This window comes from Neofelis nebulosa, chromosome 2, assembly GCF_028018385.1.
Source record: "Neofelis nebulosa isolate mNeoNeb1 chromosome 2, mNeoNeb1.pri, whole genome shotgun sequence".
Classification (NCBI taxonomy): domain Eukaryota; kingdom Metazoa; phylum Chordata; class Mammalia; order Carnivora; family Felidae; genus Neofelis; species Neofelis nebulosa.
In genome coordinates this window covers 194,352,544-194,375,191 of record NC_080783.1, presented here as the reverse complement: position 1 = coordinate 194,375,191, position 22,648 = coordinate 194,352,544, and the positions used below count along the sequence as shown (strand labels likewise).

General features: G+C 52.2%; 1 protein-coding gene across 4 annotated transcripts in view; it reads right to left on the bottom strand.

Annotated features, from left to right (window-relative positions):
• STK40 (serine/threonine kinase 40) overlaps positions 1 to 22,648 on the bottom strand; it is a 40,654-nt gene extending 18,006 nt beyond the window's left edge. The window contains exons 1-3 of one of the 4 annotated variants that reach the window (XM_058718057.1): positions 22,306 to 22,648; positions 1,885 to 2,004; positions 63 to 148 (exon numbers count right to left, since the gene is read on the bottom strand). In XM_058718057.1, coding sequence (XP_058574040.1) covers positions 63 to 148; positions 1,885 to 1,996 — 198 coding nt within the window. In that variant the 5' untranslated portion in view covers positions 1,997 to 2,004; positions 22,306 to 22,648. Of the gene's footprint in view, positions 1 to 62; positions 149 to 1,884; positions 2,005 to 3,399; positions 3,544 to 10,820; positions 10,997 to 21,869; positions 22,048 to 22,305 lie in introns of those variants that run through there. The other 3 variants (XM_058718055.1, XM_058718056.1, XM_058718054.1) reach the window with 3 other exon arrangements.

The following is a 22,648-nucleotide window of genomic DNA, read 5'->3' as shown; positions in this document are numbered from 1 at the left end:
CGAGCAGGCTGGCAGGACGGCCCCGGGTCCCAGGCCTCCCCCACCCCCGGTGCTTCACTCACCTTCAGCTGATAAAAGTCATCTGTGCCATCCTTCCTCGCCAAACACTGCACGATGCTTGGCACCGGGGAGTTGCCCAGACGGGGACCTACGGCACACAGAGCCTCGGGCTTACTTTTCGAAGAAGCCCTGTCTCTCGTGGCACCACGCGGTCTTTCCGCTAGATCTCTTCTTTGGGAAGGTCATTTACATCCACTGATTTACCCCCCTTGTCTCCTGGGGGCCAGTTCTCACGGGCTCCCCTCCAGAAGTGGAGGATTTGATGTGCATCTGCCCGAGGCACACCTGGCTTTTACAGGCATGTTTCTCAAAAAGAGGGGTTTTCAGCAGTGGCTGTGTGCTGGAATCTCTGAGGAGCGTGTGTTTAAAAAAAAAGAGAGATCCCAGCTGCAACCTGGAGCCTCTGAATCAGCATCTCCCGGGTGAGAAACCAGAGCTTTGGCGAGTTCCCCTGGTAGTCTGAGGGGGCTGCCGGGCCCGTCAGAGCACCCGGTTTGGGGAACTTCTGTACCTCTGGAGATGTACACAGCTCCTTGTCCTTTGATGGCACCCCGCCTGAGCTTTCAGATCACACATAACTCAGACAATGTCACAGTGTCACTTAATGGCGCTTCACTGCTCTTAACATACAGCTGAAACTTCTTTTTTGGCTTCCAAGGTCTTGTACGATTTGGCTCCCGCCCACCTAACTGATTATGTTTCCCCACCCCACCACCATAGTCCAGCTACACTGTGCTCTTAGGTACTAACTTGTTAAGCCCTTTCCTGCCTCTGGGCCTTTGCATTTGCTGCTCCTTCTGTCCAGGATGCTTTCCTCTGCTTTTCACATGGCTGCATCCTTTTCACCCTCGGGTGTCAGCCCAAGTATCACTTCCTCATACAGAACCTTCCTTGTATACACCCCCTCTAAACCCGTCACTCTCACATCATCTTATTTTCTTCCTTCAAGGCCCTTACTGACCCAATGATGATCTTGTGCACGGTTTACTCTGTTTCTTTTTCCAACTAGAATATGAAGTTCTGGTGAGTGCAGTAACTTGCCTGTCTTGTTCACTGCTGCAGCCCTAGCAAATCGCCCAGGCCTGGCACATAGTAGGCACGGGGAACCATCTGATCAACGCCTGGGGCTGAACCGTCCTGTGCCCGTAAGTCCAAGACAGCGCCCCAAAGCAAAACTCACACCCAGTCTCTGGCTGGTGGAAGAGTTGGCGTCCTCAGAACCCAGCTCACTCCTGCAACGCTGAGCCCAGCAACCCAGATTTGCTGGGCCTCCAACATCAGGCAGAAAGGCCCTGCTGCTACTCTGGACCACCGGGAACCCCCACTGGGAAGTTCCACAGGACTTCTGTGCCAATTTTATAAGACCTCTGGAGGGCTATACCAAATGCCTCGTGGAATTACTTGTGCCCTCCAAGAATGGTCCAAGAAGTGCCTTGGATGATGGACCTTGGGTTCAGATGCAGCTTGTGTGCCTCCCATGGTGGCATGGGGCGGGGGCACACGCGGGGCTCCATGGGGGAAGAGACGGCTTAGCTCTCAGCCGCAGCGGACCTAAGGCTCATGAGGCTACGACAAAAATGACAGCTGTTGGTAAGACATGACCTAACGCTCTGGATCTTCCACAGGCACAAAGAGACTGCATGTGGAGCAGGGAAGCTAGGGCCAGGCCAGGGTGGGTCAGGCCCTGCACTGTGGTGGGTGTGGCGCTTCACCCTGCACTGCTGCGCCTAGGCCTGCCGCCCCGCTCACCATGTCAGACTGCGCCTGCGCCCCCCGCCCCCCCTCCCCCCTGCAACCTGCCTCACCCAGTGGTCAGAGGCTTACCCAAGATGAATGGTCCAGCTCTCTTTGCATTATTTCCGGAAATGCCACCTCCTAGAGCCTTGGCCCTGGCCGACGTTTCCCCAGCTCCTCTGTCCGATGCTCTCCGCTTCATTCTCAGCTCTAGACAAGACACAGAGGAGCCCTTCTCACTGAGCAAGTCAGCGAGTTTCCTCACGCGAACTCAGCCTGCAAGTCTGACTTGGGGATGCGTCACACAGCTGCTGCTGCTGTTCCCGCTGCCGCCGCCACCTCCTCCCCCTCCCGGAGGAGCATCAAAGGTTCCCAGTGACAAAGAACCACAGCTCCTTTCCTTGGCATTAATCAGGGGCTCAAGGGGAATGTCCTTCCAGGCAGCATATACTGGCTACAGAGGTGGGCAGCCAGCCCATCTCAAAGGGGCCAATCAGATGCAGAGAGGACACTGGCTTTGTGTGGATGCAAACCGAGGTCCCCGAGAGACCACCACAGAGACAGAGAGGAGAGATGGCCTGGAAGTGGCTGTTCCCAAGGTGAAGTCTTCCCCCCAAATACCTGTAGCTAAATGGCCTGAGGTGCTGAATCCTGGGTCCCCCTGCATCCCCACTGGTCCAATCTCTGGGGTGTGGGATGGAGGGGGTCCCGGAGGACTCTCATGCCCACCAAGTGTGAGGATGGCTGCCCCGAGGATCTTCTCTCTCAAACTCCTCTGACTCTTAGGTCCTCTCTGATGGAGGAACACCCCAAAGTTGTCATGGGGGGGGGGTGCTACTTTTTCTTCTCTTTCTCCTATTTTCAAATTTTTCTTGAATGACTTTTAAGAAAAACATATATTGTGCATTTAAGAGCCAGTTAAAGGATGCACCTGGATGTGCCTGGAAATCCCTATCTCCTCCAGGGTTAGGAGGAAAGATGGACACAGGAGCCAGATTCTAAAAGATATTAACCTCTGGATGTGGATTTAAAAAGACAAGAGTTGCTCCTTCCAGCCGCCTATAGTTAACAGCTTGGGAAGGCAGTGTCCTAGACGGCGGGGGGCGGGGGGGGGGGGGCCAAGGACACAGATGTACACGGATGAATGGGCAGGGAGGGCAGAGGGTCACAGGGGTGCCTGGGGAAGGCCAGCTGCCCGGTCCTGAGGAGGGACCCTTGGCCCTGAGGGAGCCCAGGGAAAACCCTGTGGAAGTGATACCAAAGTGGGCTGCGCAGGGGCCAAGGTCACTCCAGGCAGGGGGACCTGGGTGAGCAAACCCACACAGGTAAGGAACGGCACGTAAGCAACCAACTCCAAGGAGTTTGTGTTGGTGGAGCGTATGGCCTGAAACAGGGGGTGGTGAGAAGTGACCCAGAGAGAGGGACAGGGGCCAGATCTAGGGGACCTGATGGCCAAGTTAGGAGTGTAGCCTTTATTCTTCCATAAAAGGCCTGGGGGACACCGAACCCCAACTTCTATAATTTTTTTCTTCATACAGAAGTTATTGGCATTCCCCACAGAAATATTAGAAAACACAGATATGCAAAAATAAGATTAAAACGTACCCATAATCTCAGCACCCAGATGTAATCACCGTTAACATTCAGGCAAACCATCCTGTATGTTTACGTGCGCACACTTCTAGTTTTCGTTATTAAGGAATTTGGACCACACTGTGATACCGTTTTATAAGCTTCCTTTTCTCCCATCTAAAATACATTATGAGGGTGAATTTTATGGTAGGTGAAATATATCTCAATAAGGCTGTAAAAAAAAATTATGAACAACCTTACATGACAATATCCTGAAGCATCACTTGAAATATCTACCCGGTCTCCTTGGTAAGAATATATCATAGTTTATTGGTCCACACACCCATCAGGACATCTGGGGTTTTTTTCCCTATTTTTTTATTAATTGTTACACACATACAGCTTGACATACTTGTCTCTCTCCCTCAGGATTAATTCCAAGAAGGGGAACTTCAGGGTCAAATGGAGCACACGTTTCCAAAGATGCCTGACATACACTGCCAAGCTGCTCTCAGGGAGGCTGTCCCAATTTATACCACATTAGTGGTGTGGGCGAATAAGTCCCAGAACCTGCACTAGGACTGAATATAATTTTTAAGAACTGCCAATTGATGGGTAATAAAAAGAACATCATTGTTTAAATGCCTACCTAACTCCTCAATTATTCACGAGGTTGAACCTGTTTTACATACATACTGGTTGCATGCATTATTTCTTCCATGAATCAGTTCATATTCTTTTTCCATTTTTTACTGGGTTGAGTGTATTAGTCTTATTGAGTTTTAGAAACTCTTTATATATTAAGGCTATAGCTGACATATGATGTAGTTTTTCTTAATGTTTTAACATTTTGCTAATTTAAAAAACGGTGACATGCTTATGTAGTCAAACAGCTCTCTTTTCCTTTAGTTTGTTTGCCTGTTATTCCTGGAAGGCCACCCCTAATCTGAGAACAGGTGCACATTCACCAGTTAGCTTAAATCTTCACGTGCCGCCGTTCTGGCCCTTATTCTAAACCCTGAGAGCCTGAATCCAGCAGTGAAATGGAATTCAGGAGAGATGGCCTGGCACACCTCTAGTCCAATCTACCAGGCTTGCCTCTCATCAAGCCCCTATTTGTTTTCAGAGCTATGCCACTGAGGCGCAGACCCATGACTCCATTCTGAGAGTAACTAGGACCATGTAACTCAGTAGGCCTTGATAGCTCCCAGGTGGAGCAGAAGCCACAGTTAGGCTTGGCCATGATTTCTGCCAAAGAGGCCTATGCCGGACGCAGATTCAAGATCATTCCTACGAGAAGAATGAAACTGCTTCGAGAAAAATCTTAAAAAGCTGGACAGTAATGTGTCTGGAACAGTGTTCTTGCCCTTTGCCTGGTTGACTTCTCTGCATCCTTCTCAATTTAAATATCACCTCCTCAGAGAAGCCTTCCCTGATATTTCCACCGCCACTGGGTCCCAGCACTCTATCGTGGAATTTTTGTTCACAGCATTTTCCGTATTTTGTGATTATGTATTTATTTGCGTGTTTATATGCTTAATGTCTTTTCCCCACCACTAGACTAAAAATTCCACAAGGAAAAAAAATATGTGTGTGTATATGAAACCACTCTACCCCCATATATATAATATAGTGAGGGGTACATATATATACCCCCATATATATAATACAGTGAGGGGTACAATGGTTTTACATATATATATATATATATATATATATGTAAATAATATGTATATATATATATATATATATATATATATATATATATGTATATATATATATATATATATACATACATTGGTACATATATATTGGTGGTGGTTCTTGCTGGGTCAGCAGCCCTGCGCTGGAGCTGCCCCTGCCCTGGGAGATGAGCTGGTTTCGCTCCCATTCCGATCATCTTTGCCATCTTCCCTGGAACACTAAGCCCCCTCTCTCCTCCTGGTTCCCTGGAGAGCACCGTGGAGCCTCCATCGTATCTGTGTAGACACTGCCTGGACGCCTCCACACGGGCCTGGTCTAGACAACAGTTTGTCGGGAGCAGCTGCAGCACAGACAATGAGTGGGCTCAGCCTGACCCCACCCACCCCACTCAGGATTCAGCTCAAGCAAATGGCTTGGGAACCGCTCCAAAATGTAGGCTGACAGAAGGATGGAAGCAGACGGGCAGGGAGAGGGAAAAGATGCTGGCAGGGGAAGCGGTGGCAGGGCTGTTTCCCTTCCTGAACATCCATTCCTGCCACCAGGGCTGGGGGAGCAAAGAAACAGTGTGAAGAGGCAGGCCTGGAAAATGGGGAGCCGCTAACAGGCTCAGTGGAGGGGTGAGCAAAGACAACCCCCCTGGGGATAGACCCTCCTGTCCCCCGCACCCCCACTGATGTACAGGGAGGATGTGCCTCACCCAAAAATCATCCTGACGGGCTCTCTTCCAGAGACACACCTGCAAATGGTCCACAAATGCTCCCGTGGGGAAGGCTGCTTTGAGGGATCCTGGTTTCACAGTGAGATCTGCGAAGTGAAAGGTCTGGCTACCCTGGTCTAGAAGGACTTGGGGCCAGGCCCCTCCAGAGACATTAGTCCTCAGGCTGGGGTGAAGGACCCTGGCCCAGTCTGGCTAAGGGGCAGCCATTTGCCTGGTATTTCCTGGGCCTACTGCTCAGCTCCCTGGTAACTCAGCAGTCCTGGCTTAGAAGTCTCCCAAGCTTTCAATCTGTCAACTATTCTATGCACTACCCTCCCAAGTTAGCACCGGTTCCCTTAGAACCTGCACTCACCAGGAAGCTCAGTGAAGCAACAATGGGGGTGAAGGGAGGAGGCTAGGAGGCAGGCACTGAAAGAGAACCAGATTGGTACCCCCCATCTGCAAGCTGTGGGCCTCAATCCTGAGAGCTGGGGGTTCACCTGCTTGGGCCAGCATTGGAGGGCCAAAGCTCTGTGACAGCCACCATGGCATGCCCAAAGGAGGGGGATGCCTGCCCTATCCTGTCTATTTGGGGCTAAGGTCATTTCACTCTAAAGCTGTTGGGTGATGTCAGCCCAGCTCTCCCAGAAGGCAACAATGGCTGGGCCATTAGCAACACATAAGATTCTAAGGCCCGTGGTGCCAAATCCAGTGTGACAGTACACAGGACAGCTGGGCGGGGTAGGGCCAGGCAGGGCACTGTATGGCAGGGCATGGTTCAACATGGTGGATATACCTACTATCAACCCCAAAAGGAGGTGGGTTGCAAAGAGAGATGGTGCTGAGGCCTCCCCAGCTCAGTCTTTCCTCAGTTCCACCTACCAGGAAGCAGTTGAAGCCTGGCCGAACCAAGGAGGGGCCCATCACTCACACCCAGAATCACCCCCTCCACTCAGGTATGCAGACGCCCCATGCAGCGGACATTCACACGTGCACAGAGCCAGGGGGAGCATCCCATCCCCCCTGCAAGCATGAGAGGCAGTGACGGAGCCTGCCCACTGTGCAGAAAGTTCTGCACTCCACCTTGTCCTGGGCTTCCTGCTGCAACTTCTGGGTTCCTGGAGAGATGGGTAACCCTGCACGCCAAACCAGTCAAGGCAGAGTGCAAGGGCAGTCCCCGCAAGGAGCAGGCAACAGACCCGGGCCCGGTGCACTGCTTGCTGTGCGTGTGTGTGTGTGTGTGTGTGTGTGTGTATGACAACAATGGCAGCTGGTAGCCACAGTTTGTTAGCAGCTTCCAATGCCTGCTAGGAGCCAAAGGACTGTGTCTACACTCTAGGGTCAGGCTGAGCCGACGGTGTCGAGATCCAAGCTGTCCCTGTCAGCAGCCCCTACGCCCATTCCCACGTTTCCTGGCTCTGTCAAAACAAAACGAACCAAACAAACAAATCAAAAAATTCCCTGAGTTGGGCAGACTTCTGTCTTCTGGACTTTACCTCTGGCTGTGTCTACTGAAGGCAGGGACCCGCACCTCTGGTCAGCCCACCTGGCACTTAAAAGTGAGGGCAGGGCTCCCACCCATCCCTGGCCTCAATCCTGTTTGCTACACATGTGTCAAGGGTCTGTGTGCCTAGACCCACATCAGCCCTGGAGGGAGGGAAAAGAGTCTCGGTTGACGGGACACTAAGGCGGCACAATAACATGGTTAGAGCAATGTGTGTTAGTCTTTTTTCACAGCACGACACAGAACCATTTGTATGACACTTGGGGGTGAAAGAACAGGGGACCCCAGCTGTCCTATGCCTGGCCTGGTCACCCTTCGGCTGAAGGGAACACCATCTTGATCCCCATAACCCACACTGGCTGGGGACCTCAGACTCGGCGCAAGCGTTTAGGAGTAAGTCCAATCCAGTGTAAACCCCAGCACCATCACTTGATAGTGATAAGATCTTGGACAAGTTACGTATTCAGCATCTACAAAATACAGAGCACAACACCTACCTTAGGAAGTTGGTCTAAGGATTAAGAAAGATAAGCCACGCAAAAGTACCTACCAGCATACTGTAAGCATTTGGTAACTTGTGCTATTATTAGCTTCAACACAGTAGCTTTGTATCTCTCCTGCCCAAACCGAAAGGGATTGTTACTAAATGGGCACTGAATGGGTGTGTGTGGTGGGGGAAGAAGGCAGAAGAGGGTACCCAGAGTGAAGGCTTAAAAGACCTTGAACCTGCATTGGGCTGTTGGCCTAGCACTGAAGGCCAGGGGAGTCTGATGTCCAGCCTGAATGACACACTCAGCTCAGCGTGGGGAAGGGAGGAGGCCCAGGGGGCTAGCCGAGCTGCTGAGGAGGGGCGGGGTGCCCAGCAATAGGAGGGCAGAGGCAGACAGCACCTCATGCTCTTGTCTTGTTCTGTTCACGGGCCTAGGGGGAAGCAGAGGCTGGAACACCAGCTGGCAATTATCAACTCGGGGCACAGTAAGGGACTGTCCAGGATGATAAGGCCGCCCCACATGGATCCTCTGTCATGATCCAGTGGAGGGGTGGGGAGGAGTCTGGAATTGAGACCTAGTGCCTCTAGTCCAAGACGTGCATTTGTCAGAATGACTGAATTCTATAATTAAAAGATCTGTGAGACTCACTGTGTGTAAATATACCTCAATTAAAAAAAAAAAAAAAAGCAAGCTGCAACCTTAACCAAATGGCCAAAGGTAATATCACCAACACCAGAACTGACATCGTATAACTCCTGATAAAATCACAACTTACATTATTATCATTTTGCCCCAAATGTGTAACCGGAATGTGATCATGAGACAAACCCAAATTGAGGGACATTCAACAGAACAGGCCTGTGTGCTTTAAAAACATCAATGACTGATAGTTAAAGGAAGAATGAGGGACCAGTCTGGATTAATGGAGACTAGAGACAAGTAAATGCAGTGTGTGATCCTGGGCAGGGGGGTGGTCTAAAGGATATGACTAGGTAACTGACAAAATCTAAATATGGACTGTATCGATGTCAATTTCCCTGAATTTGAAAATTGCTCTGTGGTTACACGGAAGAATGCCCTTGCTCTGAGGTGACAGATGCTGAAGGGTTTGGGGGCGAAGGGTCACAATGCCTGCAATTTACTCTGAGGTCAGAGACCGGAGAAAGTGCAAGCCACTGGACGGAATAGTTCCTAAGGCCCTGGAGGAATCTGTTGTCCAGATTCACAAAGGGACTCCTTGTGCCCACAGTGGCAGGATGCGGGATCTCACCCTTGTTGGGCAGAGCCAGGCTGGCATGAACAGGAGTTCAGTCTTGAACGACCCTCTTCCACCCCTGCAAACGCTGTGCTACAGGGGAAAAGGAGGCTTTTGTGCAATCTGTAGGTCTGCCACCTGGTGGCGTCTTTCTGCAGCACACTTTCATCAAAGGTACATCAGGTGCACCAAGCAGGGGGAACCTCTCCTGCGGCTGATCAGGGAGGATGCAGGAAGGACTCTGGCAGAAGTCCCCACTTCAGCTACCTGTGTAAATGGGGCTCAGACTAACAGATTCTAGCACCTTGCACGTTCTCCTCTGCTCCGGGACCTGGGCCTGCAGGGTTTCTGTCTTCGTGGCGGGGGTCTTCCGATGCCCTTCTGGTCTCAGGAAAAAACCCTAACTCCTCAGACCCAGGCGAGCTCTCCGGCTGCACTGCGTTAGTAGGTCCCCAAGATCCACCCACACCAAATGACTCACAATTCCCTGAGTGTGCCATGAACACCCTCACCCTGCCCTCTTCCCCCTGGTTGGCTCATCCTTCTCCCTCCGTCCTCACTCTGAGTCCTTTCCTCCTGCAGCTCCCAGAGCACTGAGCAGACCTCTGTCCCCTCCCACTGTCCTGGAACCATGGTGTATCTGACTTCCACCACCCCTGAGGGAGCAAGTCCAATTTACCGCTGCTTCCCTGCACCCTGCCCGGGGCCTGGCACACTGCTGAATGAGAAAATGGACTGCAGAACTGTTTGTTACGTGCCCAGAGTACATTAAGGACCATATTGGGGCAGGGGACAGGGATGACCCAACTGGACGCCAGGTGTACGGATGGATGGTCCACCAGCTCATGGCAGGAGACAGAATCCAGGGTCAGGGAGACAAGGGGTCACAGCTGCACGTAAGTGGGCTGCAAGATGCTGGGAACCATTTGTCCAGGCAGAGCCCCATGTCAGAAATGCCTGGATGCCTGGGGCAGGGAGGGTTCTGGGCGGGCTGATCATCGGGGGTTGTGCTTAGACAGTGTTTGCTGCCGGAAAGCAGACCCCACAGAGGAGTGACTTATTCACAGCACGTGCCTGAGGCTTGCGCCCGACCCCTCACTGGCAAAGGGACAGACTAGCCCCCTTTTGGCTGAATCCAGTGAAAAGACCTGCTTTCCTGCAGCAAGATGTGGGGCATATGAATGATAGTTCGGCCTGCCCCTACACACCAGTGACAGGTCCTCTGGGCCCCTCTAGGCTCATGGTGTGAAGGTCCTTCTGCTGGTCAGAAAAATTCCTAGCACTCTTGCTATCCCCAGAAAAGGGCAGTTCTGGCTCAACTCTGCATTTTATGTGACTATACCTGGAAAGAAATACCAAGGCTTGGGGTGAGCAGTGTGAAATCTGAACACATGACCCAACTAAGACCTGTAGATCTGCTTTATAGACCAGACACCCCCACACTAGAGGTCTGCCAATTCCCTCGAAAATTCTCCAGGCTCATTCCTGGATGGTGAATTTCGGACTCGGAGCCCACATGGGAGGCCCACACCCTCACATGAACTCTCAGGGCAACTAACTTTTGCACAGAGCTCTATAGCTTACAAAGCGCTTTCCCGTACATGACTGTAACTGATCCCTCCCATCTCTCCTCAAACACAACTTTTTCTAGAAAAAGAAATTGAGACTCAGAGATACTGAGACCTGCCTGAAGTTACCCGGCTGGCTGTTGAAAGAGATGGGATGTGAACACGGGTTTCCCAACTCTGAATCCCATATTCCTTGTACTTGACCACACTGCTTCCTTGACTGCTCCTTCCCTACCTGATGATGGCTATGGTCCTAGGAGTGCCAACCAGAGAGAGGGGGGTACCCTCTGGATTTCCTCATAAGCAGTCATTCTCCTGGAATCAGGGAGCTGCCAGCCAGAAAGCTGCAAGTGAGCAGGGAGAGAGGGGCCGTGCTTGTCCCTGGATAAGGAGGTGTTTCCGGCCCCCGAACAGGTCTCTCTGGAGAGAGGGGCCAAGTCGAGGTGGGGTTACTGAGATATCCTCCCAACAGCCAACCAGGCGGTGTCCCCCAGCCCTCTGTGACCCAAGCATTCTGGAAGCCACCCCCACTGCACCCCAACTAACATGCAGGTGCTGCTACCAGGGCTCCCAACTTCCTGACAGACCCACTTTCCATCCACAAAATCAACTCAGGAAACCAGAGGAATTCACAGCCCATGGAACTAAGTGTTTCGAAGCATTAGACCAGGGACCCAAATGCCAGGTGGGAGGGCAAGATGGATTTTGAGGTCAGATAGGTCTGGGTTCAAATTCCAGCTTCCATCACTTACTTGGTTTCCCTGAACTAGTCACCTGCCTTCTGTGAGAGTCATCTACCCTCTCTGGGCCTCAGTTTCCTCATCTGTAAAAGAGGAAACACTAAAGGGCCAGATGCGATGCTGTGGCTGGCTGTGTCATGAGGTCTTTGCTGGGGAAGGTGAGGGGTCCCTGCTCTAAGTGGAGGTAACCTCCCTGGTGACAAGCCTCTCTGGGTGCAATCCTTTTTGAACTATCACTTAATGGGTACCTACTGCCTGCCAGGAACCATTCTAGTGTCTTCCTAGATTTTCTTTCCTTCTCACAACTTGATGAAGTAAAGATTTCCCCCTTCTACTGCTGACCAGCCAAAGCCTAGAGGCCCTGGCCAGCTTACCGGGCCCAGAGGAGGCTGCCTGAGACCTGTTCTCTTCTACTCCTGCTAGCTAGAGTGAACGGGAGCTTTGTGGTCAGCTTTTCCTTTGAGTTTTAATGGCAGCCACCCCGAAGGAGGCATGAACCCTCTCCCTGGGAGTCTGAAGGCTATAAGGAACCTCTCCAGGAACCCACTGGAAGCCATTTGCTTCAGAGCTCAGGATGGAGCTGGGGGATGGGGAGGAGGATTAGTAATCCCTTGGCTTCAGCCAGGACTCCCCGATGACAAAGATTCATGCATGCGCTGTCATCTTCGCTGTTCCAAAACAGTGTGATGATTTTGCTCATTTTGAAAATGCAGGATATGTACAGCTCCAATTTGTCAAGGATACACAACATCACACCATTCCCTAAACGCCGTTGCTTTCCTGCCTCGGGGGTACCGAGTGAGCTGGCGGCTTCTAACCAGAGCTTGCTCTCACTGCCCGGGGTGAACCCCGCCCCCTGAAGCCCGGTCTGCTGGTCTGCTGGTGTGCTCGCAGGCGCAGGAGTGTGGGAGAGTACCTACCTGCAGCAGCCAGGGAGGAAGTGACTCAGCCCAGTGGGAAGTGGGAGGGGCGGTCAGAAAGAGGGCCCTGTGCCCAGCCTGCTCCCCCTCAGCACATCCGCACCAGACCCATCCTCTGTCGCCGCCTTTCCCCAGCAGGACTACAGTGTGACCAGCGCAGCAGTCCTGGGGGCCAGCGGGGGCCCAAAGACCCCACTGCTCACAGAGAGCCCAGTGTCTGCAGCTCGGAGGTCCAGCTCTGGTCTCCTGTAGGAGGCCAGATTCACATACAAGGAGATTACGTAATCAGTGATGTCCCTCTTCACCCCGCTGCCCTGAGGAAGTCCCCACTGGGCTTCTCTGTGGCCTCCATGACGGCTGGGCGGGGAAGACTGGAGGCGAAAGGCCTCTGGCCAGGAGGATGTGTTCCAGAGTGATTCCGGGAGGAAAGGCTCCAGGGCTGTGCACACACAGGTGGACCCGTGGGCCCCTCTGGGGCAAAGACAAATAAATGGAAGAGAGACCAGTCTCTGGAGATGGGGCAAAGGGCTTCACCAGCGGTCACTCTGAGCGCCACCAGAGCAGAATCCAGGGCAGCAATGCCAGTTCTGCCATGAGCACACCCCTCCCAAGGGCCTCCGGAAGCAGCTGATGTGACAACAAATAATCCGTCACTGTGTGTGGGTGTCAGAGGAGGAAGGGACAGACTTAATAGCTCTTTCTCAGGCCGTGCTGCTCTGGTATCTCCCATCCAGAGAAGGAGCCTGGGGAAGCAGCCAAGCACGCTGGCTCGGGAGGCATTCCTGGTGGCCCCTTGGCTCTGTGGGGGGCCTTCTGCCTTGCGCAGTGATGGCAGACCAAGTCCCTGACAGCTCTCCCCTTTCATGCCAGCCTGCCCTGCTCCTGAGGGGACCCATCCTCAGCTCAAACCATCAGTTCCTGCCGTGTGCAGTGACTCAGCCGGGGAACAACGCCTGCCACGGGGTCCCACACGGAGTTCAGGTTCTTGCCACCCACAGTGGCCCCAATCACGCGGGGAGAAAACAGCAAGTGACTGCAGGAAGGCTGGCTGAGTCTGAGAACCACCCTCTGTGTCCACTCTGCAACCTGAATATGGGCTTCTGTGCTCCACGGTCCCCTCACCTACAGGAGGGGGATGGCGCTGCCCCCGCACAGGGTTCCCTGAGGACTGCCGGGAGCCAGCGTGTGGGAGGCACTAGACAAATGTTAAGTTTCCTTCCTTCCACCCCAGATTTCCAGAGCGACAGACGGGAAAGCCCGGGCCAGGCCCAGGTACACGTGATTCTCTCTCTTTATACTGTTTTTAACAGCAAAAATCACTACCATCATGCTGTAAGAAAGGCAATTTGGACTGAGGTCAGCACACTGCTTCTCCGTAACTGCCTCTATCAGCAATTAAATTCAGGGGCAATCCGGGTGGCTCAGTTAAGCGTCCGACTCTGGATTTTGGCTCAGGTCATGATCTCACGGTTTGTGAGTTCGAGCCCGGCGTTGGGGCGCTGTTAGTGAGGAGTCCGCTTGGGATTCCTCTCTCTCCCTCTCTCTCTGCCCCACCCCTACTCACACTGTTTCTCAAAATAAAGAAATAAACTTAAAAAAATTTAAATTCAATTAAATTTCACAACTTTGACCATGAACAATACAGTTCAGAAATGCTGCTGGCTGGGAGGGGCAGGGTCGCAGAGGCTGATGGCAAGCTGGGCCAGCAGAGTGCCCCTCGGGGAGCCATTTAGAGGGGAGGCCTACATGAGGATCTCACCTATTCTGAGCCACCAGGAGGCCAGCCAGGGCCAATCCTGAGATCCACGAGCCACCACTGACAGCGCACACAATGGCAAGAGCATGCTCATCATATGTCTGTTTGCGTGTGTCTCTGGAGAGGGTGAGCTCCTAGGAGCGAGGCCTGGGCCTTGTCCACTTCAGAATGCCCTGCATAGGCTCAGCAGGTGCGCAGAAAACATGTGCTAAACCACAGCCAACACAACAGAAGAAAATACATGGCTCGGACCCAGCCTTTCCAGTTCAAGGGATTTATCCTACAAAAATATCCACACAAGTCCACAAAGATAAATGTGCTCAACGAGGGTTCCTACAGAACCATGTGTCGCAGCAAAAAACCACAAAAGATAAAACCACAAAAATCAAAACACACGTAGACACTCACACACATCCAGACAGGAAGCACTCTAAAAGTCCACCAAGAAAGGACTGGTTCACTACATCATGTTCCATCCAATGGAATACAATGCAGCCTATGAGACTAGGTCTGCACCTGCTGGTAAAGATGTTTACAATATATTACATTAAAAAACAAACAAACAAACCAGTACTATGTGTATAATACGATCCCATTTGGGTAAAGACAAAAAGATCATACACAAGCTTTTAATATGCACAGGAAATTTCTAGGAGAAACTTAACAGTGGATACTTCCCGGCAGGATGAGGGGCCCAGAGAGAGGAGGGAGAGTTTATGTTATATTCTTCCATACTGCTTAACTATTTTATCATACGCTACTATAACAATACTTTCTTTTAAATCTCAAAAAATGTTTAACCCATTAGAATTGTTAAGAGTAGTAACAGGCCCAAGGGAGGCTGGGCCTCAGAGAGGGCACACTCGAGGGGGTACGGCACAGGACACATGCAGAAGTGCCCTGAATGTACCAGCCCGTGTGCCGTTGCAAGGCTGCAGCAGGAGAGTCGGCGGGAGGGACAAAACCACCACTCTGGGCACACTTAAGCTCTCAGGTAACTTGCAAACATGCCTAGAAGGAATTTCCTGCTCGCCAGCTGGCATCCGGAGGGGCTGGGAGGACCACCAAAGCATTCGAACTAGAGACCTGGAACCTGGCTCACGATGCCTCTTTCAGAACACTCACAGACCCGCCAGCAAAGAGCTTAGCTGGGCCTCATCAGAGCCGCCCCTGGGTCCTGACTGCGGACTGGAAATTAGTCTGAACCTGCTACAGACAATAACACCTCATGTCTAATCCCCATTACTACCTGAGGAGCAGGCAGTAAGTATTATGTCCATTTTACAGGGGAGGAAATGAAGCTGGAGACAGTCAGTGACTGGTTCAAGGTCACTCAACGAGCAAGTGGCAGAAGTGGGCTTTGAAGCCAGGTATGATCTGAGCCTAGGCCCTTAACTGTTAAGTGATACGGTTGATAGTCTCCTTACTCACTAGCCACAGGGCAGGAGGGGGAGGGACCTGCCTCCAGAAAGTGGTAGTTTCCATTCTTCTGGCAAAGAAAGGACCGCTTCAGCTTTGCCAAAGACCCTTCCAGCTCTAAAACTCTATGAGTCCAAGATTCCACGTGGGTTGGACTCCCTGGGGCCAGAGTGGGGCCAGGGTGAATGGCATGGCACGGGCTCTAGAATCACACAGTGTAGGCTGGAAATCTGGCTCTGCTCCTACTGCCTATGAAGCGGTGGACAGGTTACTTAACATCTCTGAGCCTAGGGGTTCTCCTCCGTAAGAGACAGTCCCTCCTTCCTTAGAGTCTGAGAAACATTCAATCTGTACTGCTGAGTACTTAGCAAAGGACCTGGAAGGTGGTGGCAATCTGCCTTTTTTTGGCTGGTTTCCTTCCGGTTCCTTCAGGAGGGACCACGTTGGGAGAGCAGTCAGAGGAGAAAGCACCCTGTGGAATTCATGCCAAACACAGTAACACCAGGAGCTCCACGCCCGCTGCAAAATGTAGGACTCTTGCTTTCTAGGGCTGGCAGATGCCAGAAATGGGGTTCCAAATGCCCCACAGAATTCTGGGCTAGCCAGTGCTAAGGTCTTCCAAGGAACTGAGCTTCTCTCTACAAGCACCTGCTGTCTGTCTCCTTATCACACCCCAAACCAGCTCTGCCCCAAACCCAAAGACAAATGACAGGCACATCAGTCCTGCTCTTGCCAATTCCCACCACAATGTCCAGGCTACTGTTTCTTCTTCCTGGATCCTTGGGTCACAGACTCTTTAAAGGCTAAACATCTTCTCTTTTGCCAAGTAGGCGGCAGTCTATAAACATATTTAGAGAGCACAGCTTCACTCTGAATGACAAGAGCCCTTCTCAGTTTTCTCTGGGGCTTTCCAAAAACTAGACTTGCTTGGAAATCATCAAGCCTGTATACTACTGGACGGTGAAAGCTCTGGGGAGCCTGAACTCACTCCTGAGGTAGACTGCCTTCAATCATAAGAGGATGACCACCACAGAGCTGCAGCCTGTTCAGGGCAAGGACTCCTCAGTGTCCCCACAGGATGAGGTACCTCAACCCAAAAGACTACCTTTGCTCACTGGAGCAAAATCAGGCCACTCAAGTTTATTAAAAGGAGGCCTAGAAATTCTTCAAGAAATAATAATAATAATAATAATAATAAAAGGTACTCTGAAGCAGCAACCTCTCTTCTAGAATCCTGCACATCCCTAAGGTGGGCCAAATCATATATATGCAGGCAGTTACTACAGCTCTGTTTGGAGAGCAGAAGACAGAGAATAACCTAAATTTATTAGTAGAGAGCTTGCTGAATACATTGCACACATCCATAATGAAAAACAACCCAAGCATCCATGTGCCAGAATGGACCATCTCTAAGACAGTATAAATCAAAACAAACAATACCGTCCTTTTCTCTCATGGATCTTACAGATCCTGAGAGGATATGCAGGGCTGCTGTGGGCCCTGGGCCACCTGCTGCAAGGCCACAGTGTCACCTGAGCAGGTGGGAGAGGAAGAAATGCTCTCGTTTCAGGCCACTTCCTCTTCTACCTTCTTTACCCCACAAACCCAAGGACAAATCCTGTGAAAATCTCCCCCGTTCCGAAGGGTCTGTCTGAATTGTTGTCCCCCAGCACACTCTCCGCACAGCACAATCGATTCTGGTCTAGCTCTGCACTCCCATAGAGCTCGGAGACAAGGGCACCAGGGCAACTTCCTCTCATCTCTCTGGTGGCTCTGAGTCCTAGGTGGCCTCGGGCAGACACCTCTCCTTCTTGAGAAGAGGGACAGAGTCTGCTAACCCAGCCTAGGGAGTAAATCCAATCTCAAGATCTCTTTCCAGATAAGATCTCCAGGAAACAATGGGAAAGCCATGTACAACCTAGAGGTACGCTGCTGACCAGGACCGCATCAGCTGAAGCAGTGTGGATGGCGCAGAGTAAAGAGCTGCTCTGTAGGGCCACCTGAAGGCTGGAGAAATTACACAAGTTTTGCAGACTCAGCCAGTTGAGTTTCTGAAATACTGCACAAGGTCACCTCCCTGGGCAAATCTGGGTGAAGGGAGGGGAGCTGCCCTTCTCCCAGGTGCTGACTCAGGCGTAACCAGAGGGAAGCCTGGCCCCAAGCTGGACAGGGTGCCACAGACTTTACAACTGATGCTGTCCCGTGAGATGCACTCGGATCTTATTGAAGGGAGCGGGCAGATTTCACTGGCCGCTGTCTTCTCCCAAGCCTCTGCACTACCATTCACTATGTCACCCAAACCAGGAACTTGTGGGTCACCTGCCACCACTGCTCCTCCCTCAACCATCCCTTCCAAATATTCCTAGAGGCCTACTGACTTCTCCTCAAACAGCTCTGATCTCTGCCCTTCCTCTCCATCCCAAATGCCTCTGCCCTGATCCAGGCCCACACAAGGGCTTGCTGTGATCATTACAACAGCCTCCTCCTGGACTCCTGACCCACTCTCTTCCCAGTCTACCCTCCACCCGCAGCTAGAGGGCTCTTGGGAAGATGCAGGCCTAATGGTGTTCCCTCCACATAAAACAAAGCGTTCCATCACAAGATCTTGAGAAGTTCAAGCATCTTAGCCTGGTACCTACCTCTCCAGCACATCCTACAGCCAGGTCCCTTCACACCCTGTGCTCGAACCTCTTGTGGTTGCTAAAGATGCACATACACCAGCACGCATCCAGGCCTGTGCCACGCTCTTCCCCCGCTTGGGGTGCCTTGTGAGCCCTCGGAAAACTCTACTCGCCATTTGGGAGCTAAACTCTGAGGCCTTTCCAAAGCTCTCCCCAGTCTCCTCCACATCCCCCAGTGGAACTGCTCCTTCCTCCTGGTTCCCATTACATGCTACAAGACTTCTGGGAAAGACTTGCCAAACTATGCGAGTGTTCATTGATTGCTTAGGCCCCTGCTAGACCACGAGCTCCTCCAGGGCAGGGGCTACCTCTCTATTCTCCTTCTGCCCCTGGCAGCCAGCACACCCCAGCCACATATGGAGCCCTGGATTTTGAGCCACTACATACATCAATGTGTGTGATGCTTCTTGGTGATACTAATTCAGGTACCAGACAAGGGTATCTAATAGGGACACACAGAAGAACCTCTAAACATCTTTCTTGTCATGAATACTTTAAAATACAATTTTTTCTCAAGTACTCTTCTATTTTTAAAAACAATGGTTCTTAAAAAATTTTTTTGACATTTATTTATTTTTGAGAGACAGAGCATGAGCAGGGGAGGGGCAGAGAGAGAGAGAGAGAGAGAGAGAGAGAGAGAGAGAGAGACAGAATCTTAAGCAGGCTCCAGGGTCTGAGCAGTCAGGACAGAACCCAATGTGGGGCTTGAACCCATGGACCATGAGATCATGACCTGAGCCGAGGTCAGATGCCTAACAGACTCAACCACCCAGGTGCCCCCCAAAATGGTTCTCTTAAAGAGCTGAGCTGAATCATCCGCATGGCTCCCACAAAGACTGGGTAAACTCCCCACAGATTTCCTTTTCAGAAAGAATACAATGAAATTCTGTGATCTTGTGATCCCTCAGGACACTTCTGACAGCTCCTGACAGCTCCAAGGGACGCAGTTCCAGTTGCGACTAATTGCTCCCACTAATTTTTGGAAGTTCTTTCCTGCAGTCTGTAATAACACTTACCAAGTATTTCTCAGTGTGTGCTAAGTGTTCAACCTGCAACGTCTTACTTAATCCTCACAACTGCCCTCCTAGGGAGGGGCCTTACCGTCCCCACTTTATAGATGAGAAGGCTGGCCACGGAGAGAATAAGTAACCTCTAGCGACCAGCAGGGCTGGGATTGGAACTCAGATCTGTCTTACTGCGGAGCCAAATAGGTTCTTAACGCCCACAGTCTGCTGCCTTCCCAGGTCAAACGAAAGGCACAAGGGAGCAAGCGCAGCACCCCCTGCCACAGGCCTTTGGAGAAGGCGGTGCTCGTGCGACCTGCAATCCTAGGAAGAGAGGGACACATGCACCAGGTACTTCTGTGCTGGGCAGAGAAGCTCAGAGCAAGGCAGGGAGCCTGCCACCTGCCACCCATGGCATCCAGGGCTTTCTCAGCAAAGATCCCCCACCCTGGCACCAACTCTCCCTACTCAGAGGCCTGCAGGGGCCTCTAAAGATGACTCCAGTCCTGGCTCTCCCCTCCTCAGCTGGAACCAACTCCAGAGAGATCACTCTAAAACACAGATCCAATCATGTCACTCCTCTGCTTAGAAACCTTTTCACTGCCCTTGGCATAAAGTCCTAACTTGTTAACGTGGCATTCCCTTGTCAGCCTATACTGCCTTACTTTGCACGATGTCAACTTTCATACCACCATACTGAACAATCTGAGGTTTCTGGAGTAAACTATGCGTGTACTCAGGTGCTCCTGGCTGGCTCGGTCTGAAGAGCATGTGACTCTTGATCTCGGGGTCGTGACTTTGAACCCCACGTTGGGTGTAGAGATTACTTAAATGAATAAGTAAATTAAAGCTTTTACTTAAGAAAACCCCAAACTATGCGTGCCTTTGTCTTTCTCTAAGTAGAACACCTTACCCCTTCATTCTCACTGATTAAGCCTTCCATCCTTCTAGACACAGCTCCAGGGTCATCACTTCTGCCAAGTCTTCCCAGGATCTTCCCCCCACCCAGGGTGGGCTCCTACAGCCCTGTGCCTGCTGCTACTAGCTTTTTTAGACCTATTTTAACTACTTGTTTACAGATCAGTCTCCCTTAACCAGACCATGAGCTTCTTGAAATAAGAATAATAGGTAACATGTATCATGTGGCAGATATGGTTCTGTGTGTTTTACATGTGTTAATTTTTTTAAGTTTTTTTTAAGGTTTATTCATTTTTCAGAGAGAGAGAGAGAGAGAGAGAGAGAGAGAGAGACAAAAAGCGTGAGTGGGGGAGGGGCAGAGAGAGAGAGGGAGGCACAGAATCTGAAACAGGTTCCAGGCTTGAGCTGTCAGCACAGAGCTCGACGTGGGGCTTGAACTCACAAACCAAGAGATCATGACCTGAGTTGAAGTCGGACGCTTAACCGACTGAGCCACCCAGGTGCCCCAATTTTTTTAAAGATTTTATTTTTAAGTAATCTCTACACTGAACGTGGGGCTTGAACTCCCGATCCCAAGATCAAGCGTCACACCCTCCACCAACTGAGCCAGCCAGGTGCCCCTACATGTGTTAACTTTTTAAATCTTCACAACAGCTCTAGGTAATCACCTGTTTTACAGATGAGGTCACTGAGGCACAGACAGCTTATACCACATGCCTACTGACACACGTTTAGAAGCTGCAGGGCCAGAATTTGAACTCAGGAAGTCTGGCTCCAAAGTCCACTCTTCACCACTATACCATAGGGTACTTGCCTCTCTAGGCAAGGACACTGTTGTTGTCATGCGGGGAATGAATGAATAAATGAGAGCAACCTCCACAAACCACTGGCAGAGCAGGGCCAGCAAGGAGTGCTGGAACAGCTCACAAGCACTGTTTACAAACAAGGATTCTTTTGGCTTTACAATGACATATTCTGCTCTTCCTTATCTCATGCAAAACTAAGCCAAGAGGGAAAGGTGCCCAGCCCAGAGTGACTACCTTCTTCCCCACTGCTCTCAAAACCAACCAAAGCCAACCGGTTTCTCCCGTGACTTAAAACAGAGCAAAGTCTACTCTGCCACCGAAGGCAGCTGTCATCTCTTCCTTCCGCCAACGGGCATCAAACCTAGGGAGTGGGGGTTAGCAGAGAACGTAGCATCGGAAATCCCAAAGCCCTTACCCACGGCCTGGAAGGTGTGGCCGAGTCGCGTGGGAATGGGCGGGCCAGACCCGGCACAGCAGGTGAAACTGACCACAGCGGCGTGCTCTCTCCTTGGAAAAGGCCGGCCAAACGTAGCACTGGCAAGCAGGTAGCTCTGACCCGCATCTGAACGCCTTCCGCGATGCGAAAATTTCCCCAGCAGCGACGGGTGAGGGCTCCTGGAGGAAGCCCTGGCTGGCCCGCCTTGGGGACTCGTTCTAACTTTCAAGTCCCTTTCGGGATCGGGAGGGAAGCATGGAGAGGCAGAGGGTGTCTCCTGGGGAAGACCTGGCTGAGTTCAAACGTCGGTGGCCTCACTAACTAGCCGAATGACTCCGGGCAAGGCTGGCAGCGCCCACCTCCTAGAGCTGCGGCGGGACCCAGGTTCCCCGAGGCCGCCCGGTACCCCGAGCGCAGCAGTCCCCGCCCCCGCCGCCCAGGAAGGGCAGACCCCAGAAGAGGAGAGGGCGTTCACTGTTGCCATTTCTGTCGCACCGGGACGGCCTCGGGCTGTCACCCCGGTCCCCGTGCCACAGCCGCTGAGGCCCGCCGCGCCAACCCGCACCCCCCGCTCGGCTCCCCGCTCCGGGACCCCCGCCCTCACCTTCCCCCGGTGCTCAGCGCTGCTCGCCCATAGTCCGTAGCCGGGAGCCAGGACTGCTCGGCGCTCCGTCCCGGGGAGCCGGGGCCGGGCCGGGGGCGTGGGAGCCGCTCACCGCCGCCTCCCAGCGCAGCCACCCGAGCCGCCACCGCCGCCGCCGCCGCCTCCCTCCATGGCTGCGGCGCCGCCACCTGACAACGGAAGTGACGCACCGCCCCCTCCTCTCGGGCCAGAGCCGCAGCCCCACCCCTCTCCCCGGACCCCGCCCCTCTCCTGTGTCTGCGCTCTCACGGCCTCCGGATTGGGGTGCCATCTTGAAGATGGGCGGAAGCCTTCAGGCAAGAGTCCGGAATCCGACTGACGATTGGCTCAGAGTGAGGTCTGGGGCCGAAACCTGTGAAACGATTGGAGACTGAGACTCTAAAGGGGCGGTACTTACCGCTTATCTACGTCTGCGGTGAGGCTGGGACGCAGACACCGCCCCCGCCCCGACACCGCAGGACCTCGAGTGCCCTACACTCGCCCTGCTGGGTTTGGAGAAGTCTTCCGCAGCTGGAAGATCGGCCAGCGCAGTGCATTTGTCAGAGAAATGGCTCTTCCTTGATCTCCATTTCTCGGTTTCTGGAGCCCTGTGCGGAGAGCGCTGGAATTAGGCTCAATAAGATGACAGAATTCCTGTCTCAGCCCTCACAATTTATTTCCCTCTGGGCCCCTCGCCTTTGTAGAAACCCTGCTTCAGCCTGAAGATCTCTGGAGTCTTGACCAAGGAGGTTTACAGTGAA